The 12,526-nt window shown below is 40.4% G+C and overlaps 1 protein-coding gene across 1 annotated transcript in view; it reads left to right on the plus strand.

Annotated features, from left to right (window-relative positions):
- The window catches only part of LOC121092587 (von Willebrand factor D and EGF domain-containing protein-like), a 186,246-nt gene that overhangs the window by 89,043 nt on the left and 84,677 nt on the right, over positions 1-12,526 (plus strand). The window contains exons 12-13 of the mRNA XM_040603822.1: positions 9,887-10,023; positions 11,077-11,238. Of these exons, the coding sequence (XP_040459756.1) occupies positions 9,887-10,023; positions 11,077-11,238 (299 nt within the window). The remainder of the gene's footprint in view (positions 1-9,886; positions 10,024-11,076; positions 11,239-12,526) is intronic.

The following is a 12,526-nucleotide window of genomic DNA, read 5'->3' on the forward strand; positions in this document are numbered from 1 at the left end:
TCTGAAATTTGGCAATGCTCCAGAAGCTTAGACTTTCTTAATGTTGCTTAACATTTCATAACCCCCCCCAACACCTGTATAAGGTGCTTAAAATGTCATTACCACCTGTAATTAAATGCAGAATCCAATTACTGCAGATAGCAAATCAGGTTGGTGCTTACCATTTTGTATATATTGACCGTGTTGCTTACAAAAAAAAAAAAAAAATCGGGACCAGTAAAGCACACATAGAGGGATGTAATATGCAGATTGTATGAAGCTCTAAAGAGCAATTACACGATAAAAGGTAATGAAGAATAATAAGGACAAATCAGTTTCAGTGAAGTAATGACACTTGAAGTTTAAATTTCTGTGTGGAAAGTTCTGGAAAAAATAGGCAGCTAAGAAATCAAAGCAAGCAAAAATGATGGTGAGAAGGTGAGAAGTTACCACTTACCTAACACACTTACGGATATCCCATTTCCATATCAATAAATTTCAGCAGCGTCATTAAGAAGTGCTGTGAACCCAACTACATTTTCTGAGCGGTGACCCACCACCATGCAGGTCCCTCAGTCCCATCTGCAACAGCAGCTACAGGAGTTACACCGTGTCATTTTTAGAACGATTATATAGGCCTTTCTGAATATATTATACTGCTTTGGGCTGAACCTTGTTCATGTGCTCTAATTAAATAATACTAATTAAAGCACCAATTATTAAAAAAGAAAAAAATACAGTGAGGAGAAGTATGGGGTCAGCTATTAAAGTTCCGCAGGTAGGGTCTTCCAAATGAAGATGTCTGTCCCCTATGGAAGAATAAGCTCAGAGCTTTAATCAGGCCAGCCATGCAAGTTGAGGATGAAATATGTATTATAGAAATCTCACCGTTTATATAATTGTGCTTTATTTTTAAGCTTAATTCCTATTTTCAAGGACAAATAATGAGGGAGACATCTAAAGAAAAGATTTAAATTGTTTTGAGATCCTCAGGTGAAAGGGGACAGAATATTTCAGTTCTCTACATCAAACATCTGCTTTGGAGACTTTATATGGGGACGTTCTGACTTTGAAATAAATATGTTTCTCCCACTTCTATCAGTTCAGTGGTCTTTAAATTCCCGATCATGGTGCCATAATGATTATTTAAGGGCTGTTAGTCCGTCAAGTAAATGGATACTTTTTGGCACATGCAATATGTGTTTTGCTGATGTGATACATCACCACAGTGCAGACAAAGCTATCAGGGTCTATTGGGTCAATAGAAGCTCTTCATGCATAAATTAGACTATGCAAAGTAAAAACAGCATACTGGACTTTTCAAAGAAAAAGCAGCTAATTTCTTAAATCACCAGGTAATCTACAAGGAAACACACTGATCACTGCATGTAAAGGTGGTAGTGTCTGCCTCTGCAACCGCGCTGTGGTGCAGGGTGACCAAACTTTAGGGGAGAATTACATTTTATATTACTTTAAGGGCCTCAGAAAAAGTTAATTACATGAAATTGTGGGATTTCTGTCTGATCCTCTCCATAGGAATTGATCAAGTTTTCAAATTTGTTAGATTAGTAAACAAAGAAAAAACACAACCAAACTTTTCGCTAATATGGCAAAACATTTCATATAGTAGTGAGGCTGCAATACACTGAAACAATTGTATCAATTTTTTAAAATCAGATTTCAAAAGAAGAGTCAAACGTGCTTGTGAGAACAGCAGGCACCATACAACTGTTAAACTCTTCTGGCCAAAACAGAGTGCCATTGATATAAAAGAAAGAAATTATTAAATGGCATTATTCTTTAACAAGCTTGCTTTTTTAAATTTTTTTCCTTTTCCAAACAGAAAGTAATTGGGCTTAATTCTCCTCTTCATTATAATAATTCCATTGACTTTGGTAGACATGGTATTAACAAAGTCACAGTTACTGTTACTTTGATGAAGTTTACATTATTAAGAAAAATTAGGTCATTTTTCACAAATGGTCTTTTCTTTTTCCTTTTTTCTTGTATTAATTATTGCCTTTTCTATTCCACAATGTTGAACCTTCCTATCTAGCCAGCTGAGGGAGGTTTGAAAATTTACTATGCCTATGCCCCCCACGTTTCCTCAAGTATGTAATTTTTCACTTGACAAATGATGGACACTATAGTGAGACCATGTTATTGTAGTAAAGTTTAGAAGGGAATTGAACTCTTTCTATCAAATACATTTTTCTTCAGTAGTAATTTCTGTAAAGCAGGGAACACTTCAAGCAGATCTCTATATGCTGTTGCAACATAAAACACATTTTAATATGCTGCTTCCAGTCCACTGGAATTGTGTTCTTCATACAGAGCTTAAAGATATTTAGAATATATTCTTATTTCCTTTGAGTTGACATTAAAGAAATTTCACTAAGATATCAATACTTTGTAAAAGAGGCTCTGTATAACTTGAGGATGAAAACTTCCCTTTTGAGACCTGTTCTCTCCACTTAATATCAATTTTTTCCTTGGCTTACTGAATAATATTAAAAAATAGATAAAGAATAAATATGAAAATACATATTATGCAATTGAAATATTATTGGTTTCAGGTATTCAGATTTTTCTAGTTAAAACATTTTATGATTTAATAGTGAATGCAACTGGGGGGGGGGGGAGGGATTATTTTAAATGTTTATTTACAAAACACATTATTTCTTTCTCCCAGACATCTACAGAGGAATGGTCTTCAGCTGAGCGAGCTATGAATCTTAACAATAATGGTATTTTATATTATTAAAATTATTCTACAGCATCTGCAGATGTGAGCCATAAAAATTTACACCAATATATTCTTTTCAAGCTAAAATCAATGGTGGCATTAGTAGTCCTAATTACTAAAGGCATAATGAGTAGTCACAATGAGTAACAATGCTTTGAGATTACCCATCAAAAGATAGATTTTTGAACCATAGGACTTACCTGCTTTTGAAAATATCACTGTTGTGCTTCTAGAATGCATTAACACCTCCAACCACAAAAACTCTAGTAAGAAATATAAAATTTACAAAAAAACATCCTTAAGAATCAGAAGAAAAAAAAATTGTGAACCTAACTTACAATTGATACCTCCCACCCGACACCTAAGTGCTCTGTTTTATATTGATGGAGACAGATTTTTCCTAATCACATAAAACATATTTGTGGGTAACTCTCAGGCATCGACAAGATTCATGGTACTTTTGAAGACTTTCTTCTTTTCATAGCAATTTCAGTTTACTTTTTGATGGTGTAGATGCCACAAACATGCATCTGAAAAAGTAAACATCAATACCAGCCTTAATCTACTGTTTTAACTCCCAGACCTCTCCATTCAAAGCACAGACCTGGCTGAGCGGGAAGAGGGCTATTAGCTTCATGGTTACAAAGTCAATAGAAACCGAATTTCAAAAGGATATCAAATCCTCATGATAAGGGACATGGAAGGTTGCATGCTCAGTGATCCATACCCTGCAAATCAGATCAGGGAGATTAGTTTTTTCTGGTGATTAGTTTATTTGCTTTAATGCAAAGCAGTGAAAGCAGGTCAGTGAAACATGTAGCTAAACAAAACCATTTTCTGAAGTATATAGAATTAAATGCTAGAAAAGGTTAAAAAACTGTATGTCTGATATAAACTGACCAAAGCCAGACACTCCAGATGCATGCCTATAACTTCTTTACATCAGCCTGTTCGCAGGCACCACAGGAAATTTCAGCCTTAAATCTTGTTAAATCCAAAACAAAACAAAAAGCCCTGCACAAACAGCCTCCTTCCCCAAATACTCACACACACACACATATATGATAAATAACAAATTCATGACAGTTTATGAGCTATAGAATTAAAACTTGTAAAACATTAAAAGGTCTGATTTAAACTGACCAAAGCAAAAAATTCAGACCAAATGCCTTTATTTCATGCTTTATGTTGTGTAAAGAACCACAATCTACCAGTACAGAATGTTAAACCAATTGTGAATAAAAACCTAAGTAATAATGAGGTCTTACTCTAATTCAGTAATTGTAAAGATCGGAAAACTACTAAAAACAACCAATTGGATACTAGCATGGACATAAGGACCACGATGACACCCACGAGCATCCTTGTGCCCAAATCCTTTTAAGTGGCATCATTGCTGTCATTCATAGGGAGCCACAGGATGCTGCTAGGGATTCTGCCCTGAAGTGCCTTCAAGGGACTGAAACGCAGACCTGCTTTGGTATGCCAGTAAGTGACATGAATGCACAGCCAGAATACAAGGCCATCTAGAAAATAACAAATATTCTGTAGCTTAACAGCGCACTCCTCTTCCTTTCTATTGCTAAAGTAAATTGCTAGCAAGCCTTTTAAAAATAGAAGGATCAAATAAACATAAAATGTCATAGTGATATCTCTATAGCAAAAATAATCTACCATACCATTGCAGCACATGGATGCTGCCAGGGTGAAATCGAGCCAGTCCATTTCTTGCATGCAGTGAGTACTTGCAAAATGCTTTCCCATGCTCTCCTAGGGCTCAATTCTGCAATCTGGTACCAGAGACACCCAAAGCAGAAAACCAGATTCACTCCATGGCAGCTAAATATCACAGGTCTGCAGTTTGGTACTATAAAATCACAGAATCATAGAATCGTTTAGGTCGGAAAAGACCCTTAAGATCACGAAGTCTAGTTGTTAACCTAGCATTACCAAGTCCACCACAAAGCCATGTCCTAAGTGCCACATCTACACATCTTTTAAATACCTCCAGGGATGGTGACTCAACCACTTCCCTGGGCAGTGTATTCCAATGCCTGAAACCCCTTCAGTGAAGAAATTTCTCCTTCTATCCAACCTAAACATCCCCTGGTACAACTTGAGGCCATTTCCCCTTCTCCTAGCGTTTGTTACCTGGGAAAAGAAACCAACTCCAACCTTGCTACAACCTCCTTGCAGGTAGTTGTGGAGAGTGATAAGGTCCCTCCTGAGCCTCCTTTTCTCCAGGCTGAACAAACCCGGTTCCCTCAGCCTCTCTGGTTCTTTGAGAACTGGTTTTGGAAGTAGGGACAGAAACAGTCTTCATTTAGAAGCCAGGGACGTCACTGATGCACAAAACTCTTGGCAAACAGCATATAACTGCTAATACTTTTTCTTAGGGAGGATTTTCCAGTGAGCTTTGGTTTATGGATAACACAAGTTCCAGAATAATGCATTCAGTAATTGTGTACATGGTTGCTGTAATAACCCTAGTTACAAAAGAAAAAAATACAATATTTGTGCATGTATTTGAATGGGGGCAGATTCAGACTTGCTCTGTCCAAGCTGTGAGATAACAAAGTGTCAGCCTGCTCTGATCCAGAACCCTCATAGCTGCAATAGCTGGATGTCCACAACCATACCAGCAAGCTCCAGAGCAGCAGCTTGCTCAACTAGCTGTAAGATTTCAAGGATAGGGCAACTGGACAATATGGGCAATTTTCTTATGCACTTCAGCAAAGCTACAACCATCCCCAGAACTTATGATCTGGTTCTTGACTTACTTTTCATGACTTAGATTGCGTTTTTATCGTCCTGATCAAGAAAAGCAGGGCAGTCCATTTCCTTCTCTTTATCTGAAGAAAATTCTTGCCAGTTTCAATTTCAGGTCTGCTGCTCCAGCCCAGACTTGCATGTGTAGCTTTCAAATACTGCAGAAGAATGTTTATTTGTGCTAGAACACTTTTCTAACCAAAAGTAGAAACCCAACATGAGCCACATGTATCCATTAGTAACACTTCAAAAAGTGTAGTTTTGCAAATCTGGATTTTGTGTCAACTGTCTCCATTTTACTTCTACATCTGTGCATACTTATTATTTACATAATACACTACAACAAATATCTGTAAAACCAATCGGGTATTTATACAGGAGGTTTTTTAACACTGTTGTGTAGCCTGTGATCCTTGTCAGGTTTGACTCATGTAAATGCTTATGGGAAGAAACAGCACTGTCAGCACGGCCAGCAGTGAACTTACTATTCACTACTGCACATACTGACTGGGAGTAAAGCAGAGGGACAAGGAGGGTCCCTGTTTCTCAAGGGAGGCACGATGCAAGTATTGCAAACCAAACTGACAGATCCCTTACTTCTGTCTAATTGCCTGAGGTCTGGAGGCCTCTCAGTTTTCCACCTTTACCTCCAGAGCCCTCTCCTTTTTTTCCAAGACAATTTCATTGAAAGTTGAGATTTTTTTACTTCCTTCCCAAGGCTCTCCTGCTGTGGCTCAGTGCCCCAGTGAGATGCTGTACCAGATGACAGATGACATTTCTGGTGTGTTTGCTCGGTGTGTGTGCAGACCAGGCATTAGAAATACATCTGGATGCCCATGTCTAAGCCAGTGGATGTGAACACAGCCCCTTAAATCCTCCTCCATAATGTGATTGTACCCTGCCACCCATCAGAGCGCCATGTGCTGCCCTGAGCTTCAGTATTTAATCCTCCAGTAAGAGTCAAAGCACATTTTTGCTTATAGGCCATACAGAGAAAAGGAGGAAGATCTGTCCCAGATTTTGTTCTATTTAGGTATTCACACTCCTAAACATAAATTATAAATATATAAACAGATCATACTTTTCACAAGCTTGTTCCATGCACTGCCTGATTTCCCACAGATTCCTCTCCTGCCTCTACCTTGCCCCTCCGCAGACATTATTCATTCCTCCCAGGTCTCCACAACCTCCGCTTTCTCTGGGTATCTGCACCTTTGCCCTGACTCTCACCTTTCTGATATTTCCCAGCTCTTCCCTTTGCTCCTCTCTTTCTCCCCTCCAGTCTTCCACTGCAGCATTTCCAGCTCTTTTGCTGAAGTTTTTCAGGCTGCCCAATATTTCCTTCTCACGTCTGCACCTCTCTGCCCCGTGAGTGTATGCCATGCACAGGCTTATTAGCTACCCATCGGCTGACACGGGCAGCGATGAACAGCTGAGCCTGGATTGTGTTTCCCCCAGCAAGGGCAGGATCGGTGTAAGCATCCAGCTACCAGCTGTCCAGAGACGTTTCCAAAGCTAACGTCACTGAGATTTCACCGTCTGTGTTTGGCTGAAACTGGCTAATACATGACAAAACTAGACAGCAGAGGGAAAGATAGACAGAAAACCACATTAAAAACAAATGCCTAAAATTCCTACGTCCATTAAATGTGATAGTTCGTTTTCAAAACCAGTTAGATAAAAATAAGTACCATTTTCAGAAGTTATGTACTGCCTCTACTGAGCTCTAGTATCCATTTGCTTAAAAAGGAGTCATAATAACTTTCATTTTCCACCAGACTTCCTCACTCTTCTTCCTCTCCTCCCAATAACCGCTGCACTTTTGCCTTTGTCTTGGTGAAAATCTGCACAGGGAGTCCACAGCCTCCTCAGTATCACATTGCAGCTGGCCAGAAGTAAAGGAACAGACCGTTAAATTAAATGTGGTCTCTCCCACAGCTGGGCTGTGTATTCCCTCCTTTAGCGTGCTCCCAGCTGACGATGGCTGGACACATCTGCCAAGGTAACAGCAGAAAGCCCACTCAAACAGCAGCTCAGTCCTTCCCCACCTTCACCAAACTTAAGGTAACACAAGGTGCAGTATTCTTCCACAACCTTTCACCCCTTTCAACAGAAAAAGAAACCTCGTGTTCATCCTGATCAACCCGCAAAATGGCAAATCTTGAAAGATGTCCAAAGCACATACAGCAACGTATTTCTTCCAGATTAGATCAAATTAAAGATGATGTACAAAAGTGTGTACAGAATAGTTGGAGAGAAATAAATACATAATGCTGTGCTGATACTGGAAGTCATTTCAAAAAGCATTGAGGCTGAATAATCTTGCCCTGGCCTTGACACAACAGTGTTGCGGTGGCATCAGGATGCTCATAAGGATGCGAGGAAACCCTCAGAGAAGCACACAGGGATCATCAACAAGCAACCAACCTAGGAGTGCCTTTCTGGGAGAGGAAGGGCTGCAGGAGCACACTCCTGTGCCTCGCTCCTTCCCAGGCGAGGAGGTTTTACTTCACCCACAGAAGCCTGAAAATCTGCAATGATAATGAAAATGTTAAAGCAATCTGAGCTACCTCAGTACTAGTGGGGCTAACTATTAAAATCTCATGAAAAACATAATGAAGCTTTCTCTTTTTTTTTTTTTTATTTTTATGCACTAACCACAGAAGAAGGCAATTTATCAAAACCATTCACTACATCTGACTAATAGTTCTGTACATTACAGGAATCCACAACTAACCGATGAATGCTGATAAGCCGTAAACCATTTTCTTCTTGTAAATATTGCGAAGTGTCCAACAGTGCTGCTAATACTGCTGCAATAAAATCAATTTAAAAGAAAATAAAAGAAAGAAAAACTGGAAAACTTCCAGAAGTGCAGAAAAAATTCTTTTCAGTATTTTTCACATTTATGTTGCTTTCCTTCCTTTGCCTGGGAAAACAAGTCATGCAGCTATGTTGTTATGGGCTGCAGTCTGGTGGGATCGCAGTGTTTAAACTGTGTTCAACCTGGTTGCAGCTTAAATGGCAGAGCCCTAAAGGAACAGCGAGGTGCGGGGGAAGGTTATCAACTCAGCTGAGGGCATTTTACCCCTTGAATCTGAGCTGAACCAATGTACCATTAAAATATTAGGCAACACAGAGCTTCTGTTTTAGATAAGCTACAGCTCAGAGAAAATTGATGGGCAATGTTGCTTTGCCAGGGAAGTGGCGATGGGGCAGGGAAGAGCAAAAGCTAAGCAGTCTCTCCTCACCGTGTAACAGGGAAAACAGGTTGCACTACACTGTGCTGGTACACGACTTGCCTCTGAGAGCTCCCAGTCATGCCCCTGCTATTGAGTGTCATTCAGGAAACATGAAGCAAATTTTCTGCTTTGTGTTATTTGTCATCATAGTGACTTCTCCTGACCATTAGAACTACAAATATTATCAGGAAAAATACAAAACCATGATCCTGACTGCTGCTACCGACGTAGGATATTAGAGAGCTTCTGAGTGTTGTGCTATCCAAGTGCCGATGCAAATGTCTGCCCAGTTATATTCTTCTCTAAAGATATGAATTCTGCCACCCAAAGAACTTGCATTTTCACTTCGTAAAAATAACCCAATATGAAAGCAACAAGCAATTTAAAATGGTGAATACCCAAAGTACAACAGAACACAAGTGAAACTTTACCTGAGAATCATAAAACATTTTTTAAAAGAGTAATGGGTGAATTTCCACCTTGTAAGGGGGGCAGCACAGGCAGTACATCACTTAAGCTATACTTAAGGCCTCAAAATAGGATTTAAGTGAAACTTAGCTGGTACGTGACATTTGTGCTGACACAGTGCAGAGCTGAGTGCCACCCATTAATGACTTAACCCTTGCAAGCAAGTATTCCTTTGAGGATCATTACTTTTATTGCATCCATAACTTTTGGAGAAAAAAAAAAAAAAAAAGGACTGTCTTTTGCACTGCTGTTTCATATTATGCGGAGCCTAGCAGCATTGTCATCTTCAGATATTTCCACTTCTCATTTTCGTGCTTCTCTGTGCTATGGCATAGCATAGGCTGTTCTCTCAGCTGTGCTTCCATCCTGTTACCTGGGTCAGCAGCAGTATGACCATCGCAGACCTTTTAACGTGAAGCCATGGCCTTGGTTAATTGACTCCATGGGTCGTATAATGTTCACTGATACATCCTGCAGTACTGAGTGCGCAGGGCAATTATTCACTGGATATTTGCTGCTTCCCATTTTGACAACTGCTGCTCCTCTTTGCAAGGGAAACTCACATGGAGGCAAGGAAGAGCCCAAGGAAAACAATTAAACCTAAACAACAAAATCTCTGGTAAACTAGAACAGAACAGCATGTAAGTGCTACTCTCTAAAGCTTTCTCTCTCACCCTTTCAGAGCAAGCTTTGGAAATCACAGGCTTAGAGAACAGGGGCCTCTGCAACATCCGTGCCTCTGACTGCACCAGGATCCGGGTGTTTGGCCTCGGCTTCAGAGAGTCACCCAACCTGCACTGTGAGGTCACCAGGCTGATGGTAAGCAACTTCCCATGGGCTCGTAAAGTACCACTGTCAAACTTGGACATGTTTATATTACAGCTTATTACCCCAAACGGTGCTGAACGCCATCATCTCTCGCTGCCACAGCAGGGTGCAAATACCTTCCAAACCCATTGCTAATATGTTTGCTATGAGCGAGGGGAGCTGGAGAGGCTCAGCCCTTTCCAGGAGTGGTTTCTTGGAAATGCACAGCTATGCGTTCTTGCTAATTTTCTCTGTGGGGTTTTGTTGAACTCTTGCTTCGTTCAGCTCAACTGTGGTCCGGTGAAGCCTGAAATCACAATATTATTTCTCATTCTGTACATCTGGAATTGGTACGCTTGGTTGTTTTCCTAAACACATATGAATACTAAGTTTTGTGGTTAAATATAAGGTTTCCTCAACATAGTTACGGAGGCTTTTATTTGAATTTTCTTAGTCATAGTTGAGTACCAAATCAGAAGTTTTAATGAGTATTAAACCCACCTCTTCAGCTAACACTATAATTTTACTATAAACAGCTATACACAGGGTGAATTGCTTGGTGTATCAGCATACTCAGACATGAAGTGTTTGATTAATCTCATAAATCCACCTCATAAAAGACATTCAGCCTGATTCCCATTCAGTGCTACCATGCTAAAGAGGCACAGCTGAGATTTGCCTACCATGCCTGCTTAGGGCTCCCTAGGCTTTTAACAAGCAGTGATGTCTTGTGCAGCCGATCTAGGTAATAGCTGACACCACCTTCAAGGAGCAATGAGCTGGCTCCAGAAGCAAACACAAAGTTGCTCCATCACATTATACTGCCTCATCCCAGTTGCTCAGCCCAAGCGCAGATCACGGCACTTTCTAAATCAATAGACCACTTGCCTGCATAGATGAGCATGGTTTGCTCTTTACTGTGGCTATAGTAACAGCATCATTTCTTTTAAATAATCCATCTGGAAATGCTTTATATTATTAATTAGAAATACAAACATATGTTGACAACTGGAATTTCTTTATACGAGCCTTCAGTTTCTGCACTCTCCTTCTGTTTTACTGTAGCATCTCAATGGTGAATGGATATCAAGAGAACAACAAACCACAAAAGCGGATTTTCTCAGCTCTGAGGCTGTTGACTGCCAGATTCCTCTCCCGAACATTACAGAGACAGAGGCTGTGCACTTTGTGGCCGGTGATGAGCCGTTTGCAAGATGGCAAGTGAAAGTAGGAATTTCTTATGTTTCTAAGAAATTATTTAGGAGGAGAAATTCAGTAGTCATAGTAAATTAAAATGCAAAGCACAGTTTTCTTCCCTTCAGAAATGAAAATGCCTGTAGAAATACTCATGTTAATGTCATGTAGGGGAAAAAAACCAACCGCCAACCAAACCAATATAAGTTAAAAAACCCTTATCTTTACAGGCAATCTGAAAGTGCAAATTACAATCACTTCTCCAGGTAATCACCTGAGACTGATGCAGTTGTACTAATCAATTGTTAATCATTAGTATTTCATTTCTGGAAATCCCAGCTCAAACTCCTGATTAGGCAGGGAGTGTAAGACAGCTTTGATGCCCTGGACGCAAGCAAGGGCTGGCACGTGAGCAGGGGTATCATGGGCACGAACTTGGCCTTGAGTAACTGCAGGAAGAAGCTTGTGCAGTACCTGCTCATGCCAGGTTCTCTGCTGCAGTTTTAGCCCCTTTTATTCACAAAATGATACCTACTTTCTGAATATTCCCAGGAAATCAGTGTCTTACTGACCCTGCGCCTGGTACCCTTGGTCTTGCTCTCAGCCTGGATGGTTATTTTCTGTAGATTGGTTGGGTTTTATAAGACTGAGATCGTTTAAAGGCTCTATAGCTGAGACAAATATATTGCCATTGTAGGAAAACTGCAGATGTATTTTGAAAATTGCAGCATGTAAAAATGAAAAGCATAAAACACTTCCTGCCTCTCCTGTACCCCGCAGCTGTCTGTACCCCAGACCAGAGACGCATGCTGCCATGTGCCTTAGGGGAAGCAGAAAGATATTTGCTGGTGTGCATTTTCTAGCCACTCATGTATTTTAAATAGATAGGCAGTTGTGTTTTAAAAGATTAGCGTAAGATCTCTGTGGGAGCAGAGCCTGGCTGCTGGCTGCTGGGGTGGACCTTGGACCATCTTTCTGGAGATGGTGCTGTTAGACAGCAGGCACCAAGGGTGAGTACCTTGGGCAAACACCAAGGCTGAACCAGGAGGGCAGTTCCTCCGCTCAGGGCTCCAAAATTTCTCAAAAGAGATATTGAACTCTGCCAACCATGAGATGAAATGCTGCCTCATGATGGAAGGATCTGAGCGGGAGATGCCCTGGAGTTTCCTGGCCCAGGAGGACAGCTAACATTTTTGCATGTGCACAGGGCTGTTTCTCCAGTGTAACTAGGACAGCTTCCTCACAGCTCAGCTGCATTAAGATGCAGTTTGCTTTCAAGTGCTGCCTTTCAGCCCTGAGGAGGTCTGTACAATTTTTCTCG

This window comes from Falco naumanni, chromosome 8, assembly GCF_017639655.2.
Source record: "Falco naumanni isolate bFalNau1 chromosome 8, bFalNau1.pat, whole genome shotgun sequence".
Classification (NCBI taxonomy): domain Eukaryota; kingdom Metazoa; phylum Chordata; class Aves; order Falconiformes; family Falconidae; genus Falco; species Falco naumanni.